At 32.1% G+C, this 25,542-nt stretch overlaps 1 protein-coding gene across 1 annotated transcript in view; it reads left to right on the forward strand.

Annotated features, from left to right (window-relative positions):
- Positions 1-25,542, forward strand: part of LOC127701576 (laminin subunit beta-1-like) — a 119,284-nt gene that overhangs the window by 36,616 nt on the left and 57,126 nt on the right. Inside the window, exons 3-11 of the mRNA XM_052205543.1 lie at positions 29-564; positions 8,810-8,927; positions 9,719-9,873; positions 12,137-12,257; positions 13,320-13,508; positions 15,288-15,467; positions 17,776-17,885; positions 18,673-18,888; positions 25,205-25,360. Of these exons, the coding sequence (XP_052061503.1) occupies positions 29-564; positions 8,810-8,927; positions 9,719-9,873; positions 12,137-12,257; positions 13,320-13,508; positions 15,288-15,467; positions 17,776-17,885; positions 18,673-18,888; positions 25,205-25,360 (1,781 nt within the window). The remainder of the gene's footprint in view (positions 1-28; positions 565-8,809; positions 8,928-9,718; positions 9,874-12,136; positions 12,258-13,319; positions 13,509-15,287; positions 15,468-17,775; positions 17,886-18,672; positions 18,889-25,204; positions 25,361-25,542) is intronic.

Here is a 25,542-nt window from a genome sequence, read left to right on the forward strand (position 1 = left end):
TACACTTTGATACTTTGTCTTCTTTCAGGTAATGTTTTGCAGAGTATACGTCAACCTCGATGTGAACAAGGCAGTTGTTATCCTGCAACTGGAGATTTGTTAATAGGTCGTGAGGACTCTCTATCTTCCACATCAACATGTGGATTAAACAGTCCAGAACGTTATTGCATAGTTAGTCATTTAGAAGAAGATGCTAAGTGTTTTGTGTGTGATTCTAGATATGAAAGAGAGAGTCACAATATTACAAACATTGTATGGTCTTATGGAAATCGGTATACTCGTTGGTGGCAAGCAGAAGCTGGAAAGCAACAAGTTTCTATACAGCTTGATTTAGAAGCAGAGTTTCATTTTACCCATTTGATCATGACATTTAAAACATTTAGACCAAAAGCAATGTTAATAGAAAGATCATATGATAGAGGAAACACTTGGAGAGTCTATAGGTATTTTGCTGAAGACTGTGTGGCATCATTTCCAGGAATAAAAAGATGGCCCCCAAAAACACTGGAAGATGTGATTTGTGATGATTCCTATTCAGATGTAGCCCCATCTACAGAAGGAGAGGTACAGCTTCTTCCATACTTTCTTATTCATAGATCTGTATATTTAAAAGTAAAATGTAATGAAAAATGAATATCACATATCATAACTATTAGAATATTTTCAGACTTCGAAGTGCTACTTGCAATGATTTTTATCTCAAATTTCAAACCAAAAATTCTGCATAAATTCTTTTATTTTTTGTTAGTTAACCCTTAGGTGTAGGTTGACTAAGATTTCCTGAAATGCTACAAAATGTAGGTGACATTATGATTAAATGGGATGGCTTTAGATTACGGTAAGGTATAGCAATCAGTGTTCTCCCCAGGCCGTTTTAGCGTCGCGGCACCGAGACGCTATATTTTTTCCCCGTAATGCTATAATAATTTCCGCGACGCTATAATTATTTTTAGGATGCTATTTTTCTTGTCTCTATATCGCAAAACCATGTCCTAAATTTTGAACTTTCATCTAATTACCGCTTGTGATCATAAAAATTATATCACCTTTAATTGTAATCCCTTCAAGTCGGACAATAGAGGCAATTTAGAGTGATTAAAGAGGTGTTAATTGCCCTTTGGGTGATAACTGAATGGATACGAATACCCCAAGCTGACTATTGTGACATGACTAATACCACGTGGTCCAATCGCAACTTTCGACATGGGGAAAATGTAATCAGAAAATCAAAAACAATTAGAAATCTACGTTTGCATAATCCAAATTCAAAGATACAAACGATTTCTCTCTTTAGAAAAGAGGTTAGGTCGTATATTTTTCAACTTTTGAAAAATTACTTTCTTTCATTTCCGGTACTACCAGTTAATCAAGAGCATATATTAAACATTTTAATTTTGAGTTAAATAAGTTTGATACTTCTTTAGAAAGAGATCATAAATTGGCTTATGTTAATGTTTCATCCATTTAATGCATTAAAAGCGTTATATTCATTCCAAATCTCTTGTCAAACATTGTTTATTTTCGTAAATTTTTCTTCCGCCGCCATTGAAATATTTGTGTAAACTACGGATCGGAACCTGACCAGATATGACTAAATTCCGCATTTTTACGATAATAACTACAGATGCACAAGTGGCACAGTAGACAGAAAAAAATTATCACAAAAGAGAAAACTACGCATTCCACACACATTAACAGACTATTTATAAGATATCTTTGCTAAATGTATTCTTTTTGAAAATACATTGTTTCAATATACTGACTAAAGTAGCTTAACTTTGTTAAAAATACATATCATTTTAAAATATAAAGAAACAACTGGGACTAATTCATTGAGTTCAATGAAACAATGAATTTCATAGACATGATAAAGAAAAAAGTTTTTTAATTGAAATTTTATTGCTATATGATACTTTCTCTTCCCTTTTTATATAAAAACCAGTTCTTTTTTTCTAGATATTTAGTATTGTATATATAATACAGGTTGTACTATAATAAACCATTCATTCATTCATTCATTCATTTAGTTGAGTAGGTAGGGTAACTGGAACCACACATATATTTTTATTCGGCCCAAGAGGAAAAAAATAATTCTGTAACTATAAATGAATATAGAAGACAAAAACTGAAACAACTGTTATCATAGTTAAAGTTTAATTGTATTCTCAGTTATGAATTGAACAATATAAACATATATAACATAAAGGAAATAGAGCATCGCCGCGAAGCGTCAAATGACATTGATAAAAAATACAGTTTATTTTTTTACGCCAAATGTGATGCTATCCAAAATTTATGGGGAGAACACTGGCAATGTATAGTTGATCCCTTAATTTCATCAATCAACCTTCAAAGTTTTTCATTTTCTGATAACACTCATCTAGATAAACTGAAAGGTTGAAAAAAGGAAACATGGAGGTATGTCCTATAATGAAATGGTACAAAAATTGTCAAGTCTTATGGTCCTTAACATTTTTCAATATTTGACTTTTTCTTTATCTATTATACTTGCACTGACAAGGTTTAAATTCAAATTCAAGGTCATATAATTTGAAGTTCACTGGTGAAAGTCCTGGGACCTTGTTTTAAGGGCTGTAGCTAATGATGTCTTTAAACAAACCATCAATAGGGGTTATATATATGCCCTTTATTGCTTATGGAAAGGTTAAATCTTCTTGGTTAAAAGTTGCTCCTTAACAACCCAAACATTTTCCACTATTCCAAGACTTCAAAGTTTCAGAGAATATTGATACTCCCTAACAAGTTTAAGGTCATTGCTTATGGAAAGGTTATGTTAAAAGTTGCTCCTTAACAACCCAAACATTTTCCACTATTCCAAGACTTCAAAGTTTCAGAGAATATTGATACTCCCTAACAAGTTTAAGGTCAAAGGTCATGGTTGACCTGAAAATTTGACCTCTTGAATTGATAATCATTGTTAGAGATCACAGATGTCTACAACTTAAGGTTTCTGAGTTTTATTGGCTGACAAACATCATTTAATTTTTATACGACCGCAAAAAATTTTTGCGGTCGTATATTGGTATGACGTTGGCATCGTCGTCGTCACCGTCGTCCGAAGACACATTGGTTTTTGCACTCTAACTTTAGTTTAAGTGAATGGATCTCTTTGAAATTTTACCATAAGGTTCAATGCCACAAAAGGAAGGTGGGGATTGATTTTGGGGGTTATGGTATCAACAGTTAAGGAATTAGGGGCCAAAAAGGGGGGAAAAATAAGCATTTTCTAGTTTCCAGACAATAACTGTGGAACGGTGTATGGATCTCTCTGAAATTATACTACAAGTTTCCATACCACAAAGGGATGGTTAGGATTTGCTTTGGGTGGTTATGGCTCAAACCGTTTAGGAATTAGGGGCAAAAAAGGGGGAAAAACAAGGTTGTCCTGGTTAATGGACAAATACTTTAGTACAAAACATAATTTAAAGCAGTGTAAGGGAGATAAATCAAATAATCATTGAAATTATCTCCCTTACACTGCTTTTTAATTATGTATAAAGTAATGATTAATGAACAATTAAGATAATTTAAAACAGTGTAAGGGATGTAATCCAAATACAACGTTTTGCTTACTTCCCTTACACTGCTTTTAAATTATGTTTAAAGAAATGCATATTTATAAAGGAAGACCAGTAAAAATATCTGCAAATGTTGCATCTTTTTTTTTTACCAAAAAATCCATATGAAAGATTTGACACTATATTTTAAATTCTATTATAAAATAGATTAAGTTAGCACTATGGTAAATTTAAATGGGTAATTATGGTTGCAAACTCCATTGGAAATTTGAATTGAGATTATGACCATATCTTGAGGGAAAGAATTTTTTTGGGGAAAAAAGGGGGGGGGGGGGGGGGTAAAAAGAAATTGTGGGGGGTCAATTTTTTCTCATTTCAGATTTCAGAAATTAAAAAGAATTATTCTTCAAATATTATTTTTTTTTCAAATTTCAAATATTGAAAAATTTCAAGAAGTAATCTTTAATTGCACAGTATGGCGCATTAGATTTGTAAAATCTTTGACCACATTTATTTATTTGTTATGCTGAATCTTACTGTGTATTTAGATTTTTAATTTTGGGTCCAGTTTTCAAATTGGTCTACATTAAGGTCCGAAGGGTCCAAAATTAAATTTTGTTTGATTTTAACAAAAATTGAATATAATGGGTTCTTTGATATGCTGAATCTAAACATGTATTTAGATTTTTTAATTTTTGGCCCAGTTTTCAAGTTAGTCCTAATTGGGGTCCAAATTCAAACTTTGTTTGATTTCAACAAAAATTGAATATATGGGGTTCTTTGATATGCTGAATCTAACCATGTATTTAGATTTTTTATTGGTGGGCCCCGCTATCAAATTGGTTCATATTGAGGTCAAAAGGGTCCAAAATTAAACTTCGTTTGATTTCATCAAAAATTGAATTATTGGGGTTCTTTGATATGCCAAATCTAACCGTGTATTTAGATTTTTAATTTTGGGTCCTGTTTTTTAAATTGGTCTACATTAAGGTCCAAAGGGTCCAAAATTAAACTTAGTTTGATTTTAACAAAAATTGGATTCTTGGGGTTCTTTGATATGCCAAATCTAACCGTGTATTTAGATTTTCAATTTTGGGTCCTGTTTTTTAAATTGGTCTACATTAAGGTCCAAAGGGTCCAAAATTAAACTTAGTTTGATTTTAACAAAAATTGAATTCTTGGGGTTATTTGATATGCTGAATCTAAACATGTGTTTAGTTTTTTGATTATGGGCCCAGTTTTCAAGTTGGTCCAAGTTGGGGTCCAAAATTAAACTTTTTTTGATTTCAACAAAAATTGAATATATGGGGTTCTTTGATATATGCTGAATCTGAACATGTATTTAGATTTTTGATTTTTGGCCCAGTTTTCAAGTTGGTCCAAATTGGGGTCCAAAATTAAACTTTGTTTGATTTCAACAAAAGTTGAATATATGGGGTTCTTTGATATGCTAAATCTAACCATGTATTTAGATTTTTTATTTGTGGACCCCGCTATCAAATTTGTTCATATTGAGGTCAAAAGGGTCCAAAATTAAACTTCGTTTGATTTCATCAAAAATTGAATTATTGGGGTTCTTTGATATGCCAAATCTAACCGTGTATTTAGATTTTTAATTTTGGGTCCTGTTTTTTAAATTGGTCTACATTAAGGTCCAAAGGGTCCAAAATTAAACTTAGTTTGATTTTAACAAAAATTGAATTCTTGGGGTTCTTTGATATGCTGAATCTAAACATGTATCTAGATTTTAGATTTTTGGCCCAGTTTTCAAGTTGGTCCAAATTGGGGTCCAAAATTAAACTTTGTTTGATTTCAACAAAAATTGAATATATGGGGTTCTTTGATATGCTGAATCTAACCATGTATTTTGATTTTGGACATTGGACCATAATAGGTAAATTAAAAAAATTCAAGTTCTTAGACCACATTCTTTCTGTGTCAGAAACCTATGCTGTGTCAAATATTTAATCACAATCCAAATTCAGAGCTGTATCAAGCTTGAATGTTGTGTCCATACTTGCCCCAACTGTTCAGGGTTTGACCTCTGCGGTCGTATCAAGCTGCGCCCAGTGAAGCATTTTATTACAATGGGCATAACCCTATGAAGGGGTCTTTCTGTCCAAATGTAACAAAATACCAGGTAAGTTCCTGAGCAATTCAGCCTCTCAGAAGCCTTTAGTTATTTTTCACAAAAGATAATATGCATATAGAGAATGCTAATTAGATGCTGTTCGGTAGATATGCCTCTTTGTAGCCTCAAGTACATTTCTGTAATATTTTGTTTTCTTAAAAAAATCGCTTAGTTTTGACTAATAGCAAACGCAATGATTTCCTTGCTGTCTCATGTATGTATATTGAATTCTATATAGTATTTTCTTTTTTGCAAAGTGATATATATATATACTATACAAACAATGCATGGGCGGTTGCAAATTATTTTCATCTGTGCAATAATTTCTGTTGTTTTGGGGAAGTGCCAGGGAATTATTGTTTGTATACATGGTCATCATTATTGTTACGTCATTCAAACAGCACGGTTTTCTTTCCTAACCATGTATTACTGTTATCTTACAGGTGTTGACCATCTTAACTGCTATGATAGCAAGAACTATTGTGCATTATCAGTTCAATTTTGTTTTTACAATTATTTTATTTCCTTTCAATGATTTTGACATCATGATCAATATGTGTGAGATATTTGCCACTGGGACATATAGAAAAGTGCAATCAATTAATTAATCTAGATGATTAAGCGTTTTGAGATTCATTTCATTCTTAGAATTAGCAATAATGTCTGTAATAAGAGACTCCCAAGTATCCTGCATTGCTCACTTGACTTCTTTTCTTTATGAGAGTAAATTTTAAATGATTCAAACAATTCAAAAGAGAAATTTTACAACAGAATAAAAATACCATTTGGTTCTAGCGGACTAATTAGTAATGAACAAGACCCCTGTTTATGTGTAAATCCTATATGATCAGGGTTGGCAAAAACCCGGGTTTTATGAGTATTGCCCTGCTCGAGTAATACTTTGCCAACCATGTATATTATTAATTTTTATCTCAATCTTCACAATTTATGAGTTTCATTGCTCTTTTTTTATACCCCCGCTTTAAAAAAGTGTGGGTATACTGTTTACCTCTGTCTGTCCGTCCGCCCGTCCATCCATCCGTCAGTCCATCCGTCCCATTAATGCATTTTAAGATTCATCACTCAACAACTTCCTGTTTACCGAAATATTTGGACAGGGGTATCATCAGAGCAGAAGCACACAGTTTCACTTGTTTTATTAACAAATTGTTTTAAAAAAGTAAAAAGATTAAAAGATTATACATTGTATTTTGACTGGTGAGCTATTTAGGCTTCCTAGAGCCTCTACTTAAATTTGAGGTAATGAAGATCCTGAAAATTTTCTGTTGGTTTGTGAAACAAGTAATATCTAACTATTTTCATTTCGAAACACTTGATCCTTTTATATTACATTTTATGCATATTGTATTTCTAAATTAGGAAATTTTAATCCATAACAGTTCCATATGGTACCTCACTCTGTGAAATAAACACAATACAATACCTTACAGTTTATTCCGTGAGGGTGCCATATGGATTTCTTTCTGTAGAAATACTCATAATTAGTCCACTACCGACGAAGTCGAAGGGGACTTAGGTTTGCACTTCGTCTGTTTGTCTGTCTGTCCATCCGTCAGTCCGGCAAATCAGTTTTCCACACTTTTTTTCTTTGTGCTTGAAGATATTGATGTGATATTTGGTGTATTGTTTAATCATGACATGTTACAGACCATGTTCAAATTTTGTTCTGGTCTAATGATTTTGTGCAGAGTTATGGTCCTTGGACTTAAAAAAATCACTCAAATAATCAGTTTTCCTCACTTTATTCATCATGCTTGAAGATATTGATTTGATAATTGGTATATAGTTTAATTTTATCATGACAATTTACAGATCAACTTTGAATTTTGTTCTGGTCTGATGATTTTGTGCAGAGTTATGGTCCTTGGACCTAGAAAATTCACTCAAATAATAAATTTTCCACATTATTTTTCGTCATGCTTTAAGATATTGACTTGATATTTGTTATATACATGTAGTTTACACCATGACAAGTTATAGATCAAGTTAGCATTTTGTTCCAGTACAATGAATTTTTAACTGGTAGGGGACTATTATATTGCCAGGCAATACTGACAGAATGCTTGTTTAACTCTTTTTTCTTTCCAGTCAATAAAAAAATTTGGTTTGTTTATCAATTCATTCAATATGCTTATTTAAATACACTTTTCAGATTCATTAGAAAGACAGCCCCATTTGACACGTATAGTTTCTCATACCTCTATAGCTATTTTCCAAAAAAATAATCTATCTACCTACCTACCTATCCATATTCACCAGACATGAGTCAGGTTCCGGCATATTTTTAAAGCTGGCCAAATAAGCAAACACATGTAACTGGTACCTTAAGACCAAATCAGCAGAAGATAATTAATATTGTGTTTGACAACTGTCATATGAAGCCCTGCATTTTATGGTCTAAATTAAGTTTTACTGGCCAATAATTGCTATGACTATATTTTATTACACATTTCATAATAGGTAACTTGGGGTCTTCAGACAGGAACAATTATCACCTCCAGAGCAAACCCTTATGCACCTGAAATTGAGGAACACAACTATAAATAGAAATAAATAAACCTGTATACAATGATATTGGACATCATTCAATTTTTCGTAATTGACCAAGCTTAACCATTTGTGCTTTTTTAAAGATTTGAAAGTTTGAAAATTGGAACTTGATTGCATTCTGGCGAAATGCATAGCAGTGATTTTAAGAGCATCTCTGCGAAAAACTGATAGTATCAGGGCCGAGATATGCTTAAACAGCCAGGGGAGAATACTTAGATAAACTATTATCATGTATTATGGTTCACCAATGTTATGATTATCTTCTTAAGCATTATTCCTCATTATTTAAGGTTAGGCACAAGAACCTTTGAGAATTCATGCTTGAAGGAGCTTCTGGTTATATAAATAACCTGTAATTATAACAAATCATTTTCATGTACAATTTAACTGTTCATATATGTTTTGTTATTTTGATTGTTGAATTTATCTTTATTGCTTGACTTTTAATGAATGCCTCTATCTAATTGGACAAATAGATTGTTTGTTGTTTTTTTTGTTTATTTTTATTTTGTGTTGCATATATATATATATATATATATATTAATTTGTTTTTTAAATGTTTTTTCAGGTAATATTCAGGGTACTCCCACCATTCATTCCAATAGAAGATCCATACAACCCAAAAGTTCAAGACTTACTTAAACTAACCAATTTGAGAGTTAATTTTACAGATTTGCACACTTTAGGTAATTGTTTTATACAGTCATATATTCATGTTATAGTGGCCAAATAAAAGTATGAAATATTGGGTTTGCTTATAAAAGCAAAAAAAGTCTGATTTTGACCTCATTTTCTTAATTCATAATCATTGGTCAAAGTTAAGTGCCTTTGTTAGATCTGTTTCTCAGATACTATATGCAATAAATCAACTATATTTGATGTATGGAATGATAGTAAGGTGTACATCTGACCTTGACCTCAATTACATGGATCCTTGATAATGTTGAGCTTATGTGATGTGATACATGTAGTAAAATCTTTATCTTAAAGAATTTCAACTAAAATTCAATTTTGTTCATGATCAGTAAAGCAGGTGAGACATTTCAGCCTGTACATCTTTTCTAGTTTATTCGTAAACGTTTAAACATGAGTAGAACTTATCCACAATGTCACAATGTCTGAGGAGAAGTTATCAGCAATGTCATATTGTGTGTGGAGAAGTCATCAAGCTTACTTTCTTAAAGCATAAATCTGTTTAATGGAGGGGGTATAGACCAGAATTAAGAACAATAAACAAATCATCTGGTCTTCTGTGTATTGATATAGTAAAATATAAGCTGCTCAACACAATGTGAAGCTTTTTTGCTCGTTTGTTGAGCTCATTCATTAAGAACAGCTCGCATCTGATAATTTGCGATCCCAATGTGCAGAAAACCATATAATCTATACAAATTAAGACTTAGTTTCATGTATCAGACAAGCAATACAGTTATATTGGCAGCTATACTAGAAGCTTAAGGTGGTTGTTTCATTGTAGGTGACACTTTGGTTGACAATAGACGAGAAATAAAAGAAAAGTATTACTATGCAATGTATGAAATGATTGTCAGAGGAAGTTGTAGCTGTTATGGTCATGCATCACAATGTATACCTGTTGATAAGTACAAGGGGAAAGAAAATCAAGGCAATATGGTATTTATCGAGTATATATGACATTTAATTGTATTAGTTTTCTGTTGTCGGATATAACAGTACCTGAAGCACCACTTATTTGTATCTCTGCAGGGCTCGCCCTACTGTGCGACTAGGGCACAGGTGTCATTTTCCTGACTGCCAAATGCAATATCTAGTCACTTAGGTGTTCACAACAATCCCTTGGTCATCGGTACTTTTGCATTTTACCAAATTTACAAATGACAATTTGTCAATTATAAGTAAAGAAATTCATTTGGTTACATGTCGAAAGTTGGATGAATTTATTAAATTTATACATATTTTAATGAGAAACAATGAATATCATAAACCATTGAAGAAGTATTTGTATATGTATTTCTAATATACATTTGTATGTCATTTAGCATGTTTAGCCTTTATCTTATTTTCACACTCCAGGGGTCATGTTAAGTTTCCAGGATGTAATCTGTTCCTCGTTACATGTACACCATTAAGGTCAATGATATAAATAATCAGGGGTCAGGTTTAATTTTCAGAGTGTAATCTGTTCCTCATTAAATGTACACAATTGGTCAAAAAGGTGTATTGGTTGCAAGGTGTATATTTTGGTCTTTTATAGGGTTTTTGGTCTAGCTAGCTTTCCTGCCCCATAACTCTTGTTATAATTTCATGAATTTGTTTCTTCATTCAATACTTTTTAGCCCACCTAACTAGTGCCAAATGGACTTTTGTTTCCCAATGGCATCCATAGTCCTATTAAAAGTGCAAGTTGCCTAAAATTTAAATGATCCACACATATAAGTAAATTATTTTGGATTTTAATCGGATAAATAATGCTCTGTACATATATATGTAGCTTGATTGTCTCTGAATCTCTGCTCATGGAGATATGATTGCTATCACTTAAAATAGAACTCCAAGGTTAAATTAACAAAAAATTCAGTTACCGTAATCGGGCTTGTATAGTTCGCACTGGTACATAGTCCGCACCCCTTCTCATGAAATTTCAGTTAAAAAAACTTTTTGTAACTGTTAGAAAAGGTCTAATGAAACTCCTGTAATTTCAAATCGTGCATGGTCGTTTGAGGTATTTTCTTGAAAAAACCTGTTTTCCACCATCAAACAGAAGCTGAAACTGCTTGTAAATGATTCAAGAACACTTCACCATTGTTAAAATAAGTCTAAACCACACAAAAAACAATTTAGAAACTTGTGCATGTTTAAACCGGAAGTTTGAATAGCATGTGTAAAAGAAGAAGAAAAACGGTGAGAGTCGAAATCTGTACATCATAGATATCACTATGATACGACTTTGAAAGTAAAACAGTTCCATCTTTATGTAAAACAGTGTTTAATATATCTATTACATTAATGTTTGAAGGGTTTTAAGCTAATATAAAACATATTTGTCAGTATGAAAGACGGAAACGGAACGAATAATAACAGATAATGTTTTGTAATTTACACATCGTAAGCTGGTTTACGGTTGTCTTTTTTACTTTTTTTGTATCGTTTCATTCAAGCAGATACCAGTTTATTTTAATCAATGCATTGAAAAGAAACAAGAAATGTGTAATGAAGTGTTTAACTTTTAAATTTATCAGTTTTAATTTGATATTGAATAAAAATAACTTATTAATATGGATTAGGTAAAATTATTAGTTTGAAAAATGATAAGAGCGCCCTCTACAATATCAATAACAAACATGGCGGATCGTAAACAAACCACCTTACGATTTTTTTCTCTTATTTCTTGCTTATTGTACTCTATAGTCCGCACCCCTTCTGGCAGGTTCTATTTTGGAGAATAAAACCGCGGACTATACAAGCCTTTTAACAGTAAGCCATTCAGTCCTGTAAATGGCCAAAAGTTATCAAATTTCAAGTGAATGATACAGCTGTTCTATATTCCCTTTAAGAATTAAGGCTTAAGACCCCAAATACCATCAAACTTGATAACCATCATTTTTAAAAAGAAGATACATTTTAAAACAGTCAAGTTAGTAAGCAACGATCCAAACTGCTACAAAAAATAGCTGCTCTCCCTTCTATAAAGCTAAACTTGAATCATAACAAGTGTGGCTGGTAGAGTATCATATCAAACTTTGCAGCCTACCTCTGGTGAACATAACCTTACATTATTGGTAAGTATGGCAAGATGGGTCATACACTATGCTTAGAACCTCCAGTGGATTAAAAAAAATTCAGTAATTGTGATGCAATGCACATACAATTAGTTTCATCAGACACAAAACAAGAATATTATAATTGATTCTTTCAGGTGCATGGTAAATGTGTGTGTACACATAATACCCAAGGAGACAATTGTGAACGCTGTCTTGATTTTTACAGTGACCTTCCATGGAAACCTGCACAACAGAATAAACCAAATGCCTGTCAGAGTAAGTTTTAATTGTGTCACCTGTGTACCAGAGTTAGCACATAGTTTAGGAATCACATGTGATCTTCTTACGCCATTGGTGTTGTAGATGTGGTCACATTTTTAACAGAAATCAAGAACACTTCATAATTTTTAACATTAACGTAGTTTGAAACTTAAAGGTCAGAAACAGTCATATTTTTCAGTCGTGACTGATTTAAAAATACAAATAACAGAAAAAAAAAGATTTTGATACATTTTTTTCTTACTATGCAATACACATGCCTGCAAGTGTCACCTCTTTTTGACAAATACAATATAAGGCACTTAATTTGTAAAATACAGCATTTTCACTGGATTTTACTTGGTAGCATGAAAAATTTGACATATTAAATACAATTCCTCATTTGATTTTGATCTTGGTAAATTTCCTGAAAGAAATATGTATTATAATAACATTATGTATGTCTCTGTTTTTCTGTATACCATTGTATTAACAGAGGTTTTCAGAATAAAATTATAGCCAAAAAGACTGTCCGACCTCAATTTATGAAAAAGGTACATAACTATATGGTAATGGAAATGTATAGTCCCCAGCTTTTGTATGGAACAATCAGATGTCACAGGAATCAATTTCAATTTTGTGGAGTTTTCTGGAAGTCTGTTGGAACAATATTAATAGAAAAAAAAAACCTAGCAACCATAATTTTCATAGAACATAGTATTTCATTGCTGGTAGTCAGATTGAGTACTGTAAATTCAGAAATTATTGCTAGGTTTTTATTAATGCGAATAATGCGACTTGGTGAATATTGCAATAATTAGAATTCGCAATCTGGTATCTTATACATAGATCTGTTTGCAGATTTTCCTGAAATCCCAATAATAAATCTTTATTTGTCCATTCTTCAAAAATTGCAATAATAAATGCACACAATAATTTCTGAATTTACAGTAATCACTTTAAGGATATGCAACAGTTTCAAGTTCTTTACAACAAGAGACCAAATAAGTTTTGATATAAACATTAAAAGTATCAAAAATGTCTTTTTGTTTTACATATATACATTGCTTCTCTTTTTAGAATGCAACTGTAACAATCATGCAACAGAATGTCATTTTGACCCTGCAGTGTATGTACTTTCTGGAGAGATAAGTGGTGGTGTTTGTGATGATTGCCAACATAACACAACAGGCAGGAATTGCCAGGAATGCAAAGAATACTTTTTTCAAGATCCCAATAGAGACATAAGAGACCCAGAGATATGTCAAGGTTTGTTGTTTTATTTTAGTGAACCCCATGAGGGGTTCACACCGATATATTGGTGAGTTTTGAAAGCTTCTATGAGCCATTGGATATCCTCGGAAACAAGATTCTCGGAATGTCTCGAAAATTTTCGATCATTTATACAGGTAGTTATCTATGTCTTTGAAACGGTCCCTCTATTGATATGTTACCACGTGACATTGTATTAATATTTTGACAACCAAATTAAAGTTCATTTGTAGATCGGAAAATAAAAAGCCATTTATATATTACAAACTATTTGCTTTTGACAGCATACACGTTTTTATTTAAAAGTGTATATAATTCATGTTTTGAGATGGTCCCTGTACGCATTGTTTGTGTAGTGTTTAATACAATGTGCTATTGTCAATTGTGACAATACACATGGGAATAATATACTGACATAAAATTATGTCCCAGAATAAACTGATTATTTCTGAACGTTTAACATGTCATATTTGTAATTCCACCATAGCCTAAGCAAATTTCGGAATACAAGAAGAAAATGAACAAAACGATGTTACTGTTAAAAATATTTATCTTAGGTCGGAAAACAGAAAGATAATTTAACAAAACTTTATTTTGTCTAAAATAGTTATTTTCATTAATAGATACTAACAGACCAAGGGATAATTCATTAAAATTATTAAAGTTTAAAATGAAACTAAATTTATCATTAATAGAATATAATTAATGTTATATTATCATCTTCGCGGGTTTTAACAGTGAATACATTTATGAAAATCATATGCAACATATGAGTGCCAATTATCAGGAATGAACACATGAACACAAATAAATTAGTATCTAATGTTTAAACTGTAGGGAATGAAAAAAATAGTTGCATGGTTATAATTCACAAGAATTTTGAATCCTTGCATTTCACAATAAACGTAATTAATGTTTTACAATAATCATTATTACTACGAATACGTTACTAATTTTATACTGTGTACGTATGGTTTGATAAGTCTCTGCTTATATTTTGTATAGAAATAAAATAGAAAGTTAGACTTGAAGAAGAGATTGATTTGATAAAAAATTTGCCAATAGTAAATACTTGACGTTTGCGTTTATTGATAATATATTTTAAATTTCTGGAAAAAATTTATTAACAGTTAGGAATGTATGTTACAGCTCTTTTCATAATGCTAGCAAAGCAAGCAAGCCAAACAAACATTTGTCTTGCTAGCATTATAAAAAGAGCTGTAATTGAATTTTAATTCTTTTTTTGTTTTTGATAGTTCAAAATTATAGCATCTAAATCTTAGCAATGATTGTGCGATTTTGACAATTGTATGCACTGTGTTGACTAGCTACCATACAAACGTCTTGCTGTTTATTTACATAATATGGTTCATTGACTTTGAAACTTTTACATAGTTTACAAGTTAATGTTTGTATTTTGGTTTGTTTAAAGGGAACGACTTATGAAAAGTCAGTGGTATTTGGTTTGCAGTTGTATTAGCATTGGCACATCTCATTTCCATGGAGATTGTTTAGCCCTGTACCTTCAGTCATGGTTCATTGACTGAATATTTGCATAACTTACATGTTAAAGTATTGCTATTTTAATTTCAGCATTTGCATTATCAAAATAACAAATAGGAGAGACATATCTCTGTGTTAACAGTTTATTCATGCAAACAACATATGTGTCTTTATATATTTCAGATCTATGATTCACCCAGATTAAACAGCTCAATTGCATTTTAAATTAACATAGTTATCTTCCCTGATGTTATATCATCTGTGTTCTTTCAGCTTGTGATTGTGATCCAGCAGGATCTGAAAGAGATGGACGATGTGATGATCATACAGACCCATATTTTGGTCTGGAGGCTGGAAGATGTCGTTGTAAAGCTAAAGTAGAGGGGAAACGTTGTGATACTTGTGTTGATGGTTATTGGATGCTCAGTGAAGATAATCCTGATGGTTGTCAAAGTAAGTGTTTGTGTCAAATTGACCCTTAAACTGATGATCGTGTTTATTTGAAATCACAGAATTCGATCATTCAGACATCTTGACATTTCTTTATGTCTTCTGGATGGATGAAAAAATAAAACTGGTGAACATAAATGATCCTACTTGATTTCTGTGTACTAATTATAGAGTCAAAATGATTCATCTCCAAATCTAATGCAATCAAATGTACCAGTAAATCTGTGATGCTGGTTTTCTTTTTTAACTGTAATTTACACCCATATGATCAATAATGTGAAGCATTTGTTCCTATTATGCCAATTTTTGACAATGAGCTCAGATGAGCAGTTAAATGTGATTGAATCTCTAGTCTTAAATGTATGTGTGTAACACATTTTGTGGAGAAATATGAGCAACAGACTTGGATTTCTAGCCAAGTTGCAATGTTGTTAAAATAGGATGATGATATGATGAATGCAATTCAGGTCTCAAAGTAATGCCACATAGGTCAATTGTCAAGATTACAGCAGCAATTATTGCAAACCAAATGAAAGTTTTCCACAGAGTCATCTCCTCTTGTTCAAGGTGTTTAAACTTTTCACTTGTGCCATTAAATAAATACAATAGTGGGACCTTTAAATTTCTTTTAAGAGAAATCCATCATTCATTGAATAATTTACCTGACCAAAAAACTTATCTTCTTATTTGATGAAAATACATGTATCACTTCACAAAACTGCAGGTGATGTTGTATTTATTCAATAGCAATAATATATTTTCAATCTGTTCAATATAACCACTGAACTAATTATGAAAAATATTTTTTTTGTGTTTGTTTAGTTATAGGGTACATTTAAGAAGGCCTTAAATTAAACATCGTCATTTTCCAGTTTTTATTTGTCAAACTCACAAACAAAAAAATTTATTGAAAATTTAGTCAGAAATCAACTTTTAATGTATAAATCAGTGTTTATATTGAACAAATTGAAAATGTATAATTTATATTGAATAAATACAACATCATGTGTAGTTTTGTGTGTCCTTATTTAGTATTGGTTCATGTATTTTCATCATTGAAAGTTAGATTTTTTGTTCAGGTAAATTATTCAATGAGTGATGGATTTCTCTTAGAAGAAATTTAAAAGTCCAATTAACCCTTTCACCGATAGCTGCCCAGACAGAAGCTACTCTGAGACGATGGCTTCCCTGGCTACTATTACTCAAGTGGGAGATCTTCATAATAAATGTCAATAAAAACTTGTCTGTAGTATTTTGTGTCTTTATTTCATTCACTAACACCATGTTCACAGTGTTGTTCATGTTTTGATAATTTTTTCTTCAGAAAATATTCAAATTTTCAAATTTTCGGCATTATCTAGGTGAACTTCTCAAAATTCTTCTTTTTGACCCAAAATCGTAATTTTTTAACCAAAAACGGCAAAATTTTGAAAAATTTAATGAGGCTGTACAAATTCCTTACACTGAACAATGTCCATTCCAAGTGTTTTGTACATAAAACGACATTTTATGTCAAAAAAGTATACTAGTTTGGCTTCAATTCTTCCATATTTCTTTCAAAAAAAATGTTCCCTCATTTTAAATTCTCGTAAATTCCGTAAATTTCCTTGATTTTGACACGGTTTTTAACAAACGGAAGCGCCATGTTTACACTTTCATCCGGGTATTCAACAAAGAAAGATAACTCGTGTTTGCACTGTTTTGAGCGGGAAATATAAAAGAGGTATTCCGATCCCGGTAAAACGGGACTCATCGTCAGCTGTCTGAAGCGTGAATCCCGGTAAACCGGGACTCATCGGCGAAAGGGTTAAATAAACTCCACAGAGAACAATAGCTATTGTATTTATTAGATGGAACAAAAGAACTTACTAAAGTTTAAATCGACAGGTAACCTTTAAGTGAATCTGTGGAAAAGTATCATTCTTTCGCAATAAAATAGAATTATACATCAAATTTATGCTCAGTTTTTTTTAATTCTGTAGTATTATATTGATATATAAATTGATACTATTCTAATTAATAAACTATTCTTAAAGTTGTATGTCTCTACACCCCAATCTATCATTTTCACAAATTTTAGGTGACTTTTACAGTACATCACCAAAACCAGAAAAAACAGTACTTGACAAAAATAGTTTCTTCTAATACAAATCCTTTAAGATCTTAATTTATACCAACTTAGATTTATATTTGTGCTTACGTACTTTTCACTGATCATGAAAATTTTTACTCTACAACTTTACCACCATGTACATGATGTGATATTCAAGTTTTACTTGGTTAATTAAAATTATTTATGTCTACATTTCAGTATGTAATTGTAATCTGTTGGGAACTATAGATAATATGGGCTGTGATAAACAGAATGGTGCTTGTTTCTGTAAAAGATTTGTTACAGGACAGAGATGTGATGAATGTTATGTGAGTATCATAATTCAACCTTTTATAAGATATAAAGCATTTTGAGTAATATTTTGAAAAGGGTACACTAACACATTATCAGTGGTTAACAATACCCTTAAACATTGATATTTAACCAATGGCATAACATTATTTTTAATTTGGTGTATAGACAATAATATTACCCATACTTCAGAATTTAAGGTAGTTAAATCAGAAATTGGAAGAAAAAGAGAGGACATAATCTAGATCCTCCCCCTGCTTCCTTTACAGATGCATCAAGTTTTGGCTACATTTATAGTATTACTGACATTCCTAATGTAAATATTTGTCATATGTTTATGATGTATTAGTATTAGAAGTATTAGATGCAAAGTATTTACAATATTTGTAAATCATGATAATATGATTGGTTATAGAAGTAAAAGTATTGGAGGGGAAATGATATTGAAACATTACAAAATGTCCTGAACTCTGCCAGGTCATGTATTTGTTGGATTTCCTTGTCTATAAAAAAAGTAGATAATTATACCAACTAAACTGTTGTTGTCCTTTGATTAATTTTAACACTGCATGTTATAAAAGCGATTTTCAGATTTTGAAAAAATAGTATATTTTTGCATAATTTCTACATACATGTATATAAACTAGTTGTGATATTAGAGGGATTTCCAATATTTTAGATATTGTATAGTGTGACCATAATGCTCAATTAAAATTCATAGAATATTAATACACTTTTATTTGTTTTGCAATAACAAATTTTCATATGTACATATATAGTTATTGTTTTAATAATCTATTCTAGCCTGGTTATTGGGGATTAAGTTCTGATGTCAGTGGATGTCGACCTTGTGATTGTGATGTAGGCGGTGCAACATCTGAAGAGTGTGACTCCATTAGTGGACAGTGCACTTGTAAACCAAACATAATTGGTAGGAAATGTGACCAACCACGCTCTGAATATTTCTTTGGCAAATTGGACTACTTCTTGTATGAAGCAGAGGAAGCTTTGGGTATTGGAGTAAGTAACTACACTAAGCAGATGATCAACCCAAGAAAAACTTACTAAGCCCTACCTTATATCGTAGCCATTAGTATAAGAAATTGTCTTCATTTATCAATAGGCTCAGAGGTGTGGAAATGTCATGACCAACTCGCTCAACTGGTACATCCGACCAACTGGATACATTATTTTTTTTTTGTCTTTGTTGCCCATGGACAAGTAAATAATGTTACTTGACAATGTTCAAAAGTGAAACAAAATATAGAAAAAAATATCAGTAATTAAAATGAAAACTACCTACTGTTGTTTCATTTATTTTCGTGGGTATTAATTTTCGTGGATAGAGAAAAAAAGACGTTTCGTGGTATACGTAAATTCGTGGATCGCTGATTACGAAAAAAAAAATCAGATACGTAATTCGTGGATTTCTTTTTGATTAAGGAGATCATATAACCTCCTTGTTTGATCAATAATAAAACAAACAAAAAAGAAGGAATTCATTGAAAAAGTTTTGAATTGTCAAAATCTTCGCTTGGTCATTCTAGGTTAAAGTGTTCATTGAAAACTTCTATCACAATAATGAACAGAGACAACTACTTATTTGTTTGTTTTACAATTTATAAATTCTTGTCGGAATTTCATAAGGCATTCAAAACTCTATGATTGAAAGCTCAATTCCCTAATCACGATATAATAAACAGTCATATAAGTAAAAGGTGTGAAAATAAATGTTCCTGTCATAAACAATATTACCTACGGGCAATATCCCCGTACTTAATCCTATTGATTTTTAATCACCATGCAGTATACCAAACTATGACACGGTAATTAACAACTTGCAGTTATTTTCCATGAAAAGTTTTAATCAATTTTAAAAAGTAAAGTATCACTGATATTCGATATATTTGTTATTGATTTAATCAAAATACTTGTATCTTCTTTCATTAAAAACACGTGTTATGTTACAATGTTTATCGCTAGTCAGCACTATACTAGAACTGCATAACATAACCGGAAATAAACATCCGACTCCATACACATTTTTCGGGATTATTCTTCGTTGAATTCTTAAATTCGTGGTTTGCTGTGACCCACGAAACCCACGAAAATTGGTATACCACGAATAAAAATGAATCCACAGTATTCAAGTAAAAAAAATCAATGATCAAGATGGGAATGACACATTTTAATCTGAAAAAGATCAATATACCAGCAGATTTGTTTAATATTTCATTATCTTTGTTCATTGATCCATGATTTTCAATCAGGTAATATTAAAGAACACATTGGAGGTGGATTTGGTTTTTAAGTAAAAAAACAAATCAGATTGAGATCGATATATTCCCTGACAGGGAAAGACGGGATCATTAAGGTTAAAATCCTCTTTGGTCTTGTAGAAAAGATGAAAATGTACAGGCATCTAAGAAACAGAAAACTCAGGCGGAAAAGGACATGGAGTATGAAAAGAAAGGAATGAGAAAAGTTGAAAGTTCTTTGGTTTTGATTTCCTCTAATTATCTAACAAAATAAACTAGAGAAAAAAGAATCAATTTTGCCTAATTTGGTGAAAAAATTCACAATTAAAGTAATATTTACAGTTTCACTTGCCTGGTTACCAGTGCTCACTACAAGTATTTTAACCCTGAGGCTGTACCAAAACATAGCTGTATAAAAGGAGGCATCACTGAAAAATCTTCAAAACAACACAATTTTGAAAATCAACATGTTTAAGCCTGATTTATATGTAAATATCAAAATAGCATATTTTTATACGACCGCAAAAATTACAAATTTTTTGGTCGTATATTGGTATGACGTTGGCGTCGTCGTCGTCGTCGTCTGGCGTCGTCCGAAGACACATTGGTTTTCGCACTCTAACTTTAGTTTAAGTGAATGGATCTCCATGAAATTTTACCATAAGGTTCAATACCAGAAAAGGAAGGTTGGGATTGATTTTGGGGGTTATGGTACCAACAGTTAAGGAATTAGGGGCCAAAAAGGGGCCAAAAATAAGCATTTTTGTAACTTCCAGACAATAACTTGTGTGTAAGTGTATGGATCTCTCTGACATTGTACCACAAGGTTCCATATCACAAAGGGAAGGCTGTAATTGATTTTGGGGGTAATTGCCTTAAAATTTTAGGAATTAGGGGCCAAAAAAGGGGCAAAAAACAAGCATTTTTCTAGTTTCATGACAATAACTTGTGTGTAAGTGTTTGGATATTTCTGAAATTGTACTAAAAGGTTCCATATCACAAAGGGAAAGCTGGGTTTGAGTTTGGGGGTAATTGCCCGAAACGTTTAGGAATTGGGGGCCAAAAATAAGCATTTTTCTAGTTTCCAGACAATAACTTGTGTTCAAGTGTATGGATCTCTCTGAAATTGTACTTCAAGGTACCATACCACAAAGGGAAGGCTGGGATTGAGTTTGGGGGTTCAAAAAATTTGGGGGGGGGATTTTTTTTTTTTCTTTTTTTCCTTTTTTTTTTCTTTTAAAATTTTCCATTTTAAGTTGGTTATTTCTGATTAATATTTAAAAGCAAATAATAATGATATGGTAGGAGATACACACCAAACAGAATGTGTAAATTATTATATAATAAGTATTGTGCAATAGCAAGAAATTTTCAATTGCACAGTATTGCACAATAGCAAGAAATCTTCAATTGCACAGTATTGCGCAATAGCAAGAAATCTTCAATTGCACAGTATTGCGCAATAGCAAGAAATATCCAATAGCACAATATTGCACAATAGCAAGAAATTGTCAATTGTTCAGTATTGCGCAATAGCAAGAAATATTCAATTGCACAGTATTGTGCAAAAGAAGATACTTCGTATAAATTGCTTATTTCTTGATCAATTTCAATGGGGTTTTATTCTTGAATTCTTGGGGTTCTTTAATATGCTGAATCTAACCGTGTATTAAGTTTTTGGATTTTGGGCCCCGTTTTTAAATTGATCCACATTGAGGTCCAAAGGGTCCAAAATTTAACTTTGTTTGATTTCATCAAAAATTGAATTATTGGGGTTCTTTGATATGCCGAATCTAACCGTGTATTTAGATTCTTAATTTTTGGTTCCGTTTTCAAATTGGTCTACATTAAGGTCCAAAGGGTCCAAAATTAAACTTTGTTTGATTTTAACAAAAATTGAATTTTTAGGGTTCTTTGATATGCTGAATCTAAACATGTATTTAGATTTTTGATTATGGGCCCAGTTTTCAAGTTGGTCCAAATCGGGGTCCAAAATTAAACTTTGTTTGATTTCAACAAAAATTGAATATATGGGGTTCTTTGATATGCTGAATCTAACCATGTATTAAGATTTTTAGATTTTTTGGCCCCGTTATCAACTTTGTCCACATTGAGGTCAAAAGGGTCCAAAATTAAACTTTGTTTGATTTCATCAAAAATTGAATTCTTGGGGTTCTTTGATATGCTGAATCTAACCATGTATTTAGATTTTGGATATTGGACCATAATAGGTGAATGTCCAATTTAAAATTTTTAAGTTCTTAGACCACATTCATTCTGTGTCAGAAACCTATGCTGTGTCAAATATTTAATCACAATCCAAATTCAGAGCTGTATCAAGCTTGAATGTTGTGTCCATACTTGCCCCAACTGTTCAGGGTTCGACCTCTGTGGTCGTATCAAGCTGCGCCCTGCAGAGCAATTTATTGTCTAATATCATGAAGCCTGTTTTCAACATTTACGTAAAAAATATTTCTGAAGGTTCAGTAATTGGTGTTATTGCCCTTCAATGATGGTATTTGTTTTGGAACTTTTTTGTATTCTTGGTTATTATCCTGACAGCAGAAATTATTAGCTTAACAAAATTGACATATGGGACAACAATCATCAGTCAGGGTTGTATCGATAGACATTTAAGTCTATATGAACATAGCTATTTCAAAGTGGAAATTTGGTTTTGCACTAGTTTTTATACGACCCCAAAATTTTTGCAGTCGTATATTGGTATGACGTTGGCGGCGTCGTCGTTGTCGTCGTCCGAAGACACATTGGTTTTCGCACTCTAACTTTAGTTTAAGTGAATGGATCTCTATGAAATTTTACCATAAGGTTCAATACCACAAAAGGAAGGTGGGGATTGATTTTGGGGGTTATTGTACTAACAGTTAAGGAATTAGGGGCCAAAAATAAGCATTTTTATAACTTCCAGACATAACTTGTGTGTTAGTGTATGGATCTCTCTGACATTGTACCACAATGTTCCATATCACAAAGGGAATGCTGGGATTGATTTTGGGGGTAATTGCCTCCAAATTTTAGGAATTAGGGGCCAAAAAGGGGCAAAAAACAAACATTTTTCTAGTTTCATGACAATAACTTGTGTGTAAGTGTATGGATCTTTATGAAATTGTACTGCAAGGTTCCATATCACAAAGGGAAAGCTGGGTTTGAGTTTGGGGGTAATTGCCCTAAACGTTTAGGAATAAGGGGCAAAAAAGGGGCCAAAAAACAAGCATTTTTCTAGTTTCCAGACAATAACTTGTGTTCAAGTGTATGGATCTCTCTGAAATTGTACTGCAAGGTACCATACCACAAAGGGAAGGCTGGGATTGAGTTTGGGGGTGATGAATCATAAGGGGGTTCAAAAAAAAAGGGGGGGGGGATTTTTTTTTCCTTTTTTTTCTCTTAAATTTTCCATTTTAAATTGGTTATTTCTGATTTATATATAAAAGCAAATAATAATGATATGGTTTGAATAGGTAAATTAAAATTTTTTAAGTTCTTAGACCACATTCATTCTGTGTCAGAAACCTATGCTGTGTCAAATATTTAATTACAATCCAAATTCAGTGCTGTATCAAGCTTGAATGTTGTGTCCATACTTGCCCCAACTGTTCAGGGTTCGACCTCTGCGGTCGTATCAAGCTGTGCCCCAGCGGAGCATTTTATTAGTAACTGTTGTTCCTCTTAAATTGTCAGTCCTAAACCTGGAACCTGTAATAAAGTGGTTGACATTGGTTGCTGTCTGACATAATTGTTTTCCATTCTTTTTGTGGAATAAATCTGGATATTGGTTCTCTCTTGAAATATTTCACATTTTTAGCTCACCTGACCTGAAAGGTCAAGTGAGCTTTTCTCATCACTTTGCGTCCGTCGTCCGTAAACTTTTACAAAAATCTTCTCCTCTGAAACTACTGGGCCAAATTTAACCAAACTTGGCCACAATCATCATTGGGGTATCTAGTTTTAAAAATGTGTGGCGTGACCTGGTCAACCAACCAAGATGGCCGCCACGGCTAAAAATAGAACATAGGGGTAAAATGCAGTTTTTAGCTTATAACTCAAAAACCAAAGCATTAAGAGCAAATCTGACATAGGGTAAAATTGTTCATCAGGTCAAGATCTATCTGCCCTGAAATTTTCAGATGAATCGGACAACCCGTTGTTGGGTTGCTGCCCCTGAATTGGTAATTTTAAGGAAATTTTGCTGTTTTTGGTTATTATCTTGAATATTATTATAGATAGAGATAAACTGTAAAAAACAATAAATGTCGGCAAAGTAAGATCTACAAATAAGTCAACATGACCGAAATTGTCAGTTGACCCCTTTAGGAGTTATTGCCCTTTATAGTCAATTTTTAACCATTTTTTCGTAAATCTTAGTAATCTTTTACAAAAATCTTCTCTGAAACTACTGGGCCAAGTTAATTATAGATAGAGATAATTGTAAGCAGGAAAAATGTTCAGTAAATTAAGATGTACAAACACATCACCATCACCAAAACACAATTTTGTCATGAATCCATCTTCCTCCTTTATTTAATATTCACATAGACCAAGGTGAGCGACACAGGCTCTTTAGAGCCTCTAGTTTCTTATGAGGCTTTTTATAGCTTTAATTTGTGCGTAATGGATAGGTGCTCATTGTTGTAGCCATATAGTGACCTGTAATTGTTTACATCTTTGTCCTTTGGTCTCTATGGATAATTATCTCACTGGCAATCATACCAAATCTTATTTTTATAGAAGTATTTTTAAGGCAGTCAATATTTAAGTACAGTCTTTAGTTTAAGATTTTAAAAGTTGAAAACTTTGTTGAGCTTACATGGAACTTTACACAACTTTGGCAGAAGCTATTTTATAATCAGGAGATAGCACCTTTAGCCAAACTTTTAAGCATTTATTGGAGTGTATTTTACTGATAAATGGACTTCTGTCAAGGTTAAATTTTTACACTGACAGCAACAGTACAAATTTTAAGATATATTAAGTATATCTTTGCAAATTAATAAAAATATTAGGATTTATAAAAACAGTTAAGTATGACGAGAATTAGTTTTATAATTTTTTCTTCACAGAATACACGACCATATATAAGAGAGCCTAGACCAGGGCTTCAGAGTTGGACAGGCAATGGATTTATGCAGATAATGGAAGGAGATATCATTGAATTCACTGTGAATGATATTGTGTTCCCTATGTATTATGATATTGTTATTAGATTTGACCCTAGGGTATGTATTTGTAGAGTATTTTGTCATATTTTATTAGAAATTTTCTATGTAATATTGCTTCATGTGTGTACATGTATTTTGATTCCTAGCGCAACATGTTACTGGGGATATAGAAATACTGGGCATCCGTCAACTATTTTTCGACGCTCGTTTACGGGACGTATTATGGTATACCTTTGTCC

The sequence above is a fragment of the Mytilus californianus genome, unplaced genomic scaffold (assembly GCF_021869535.1).
Source record: "Mytilus californianus isolate M0D057914Y unplaced genomic scaffold, xbMytCali1.0.p SCAF_1, whole genome shotgun sequence".
In the NCBI taxonomy this organism is placed as follows: Eukaryota; Metazoa; Mollusca; class Bivalvia; order Mytilida; family Mytilidae; genus Mytilus; species Mytilus californianus.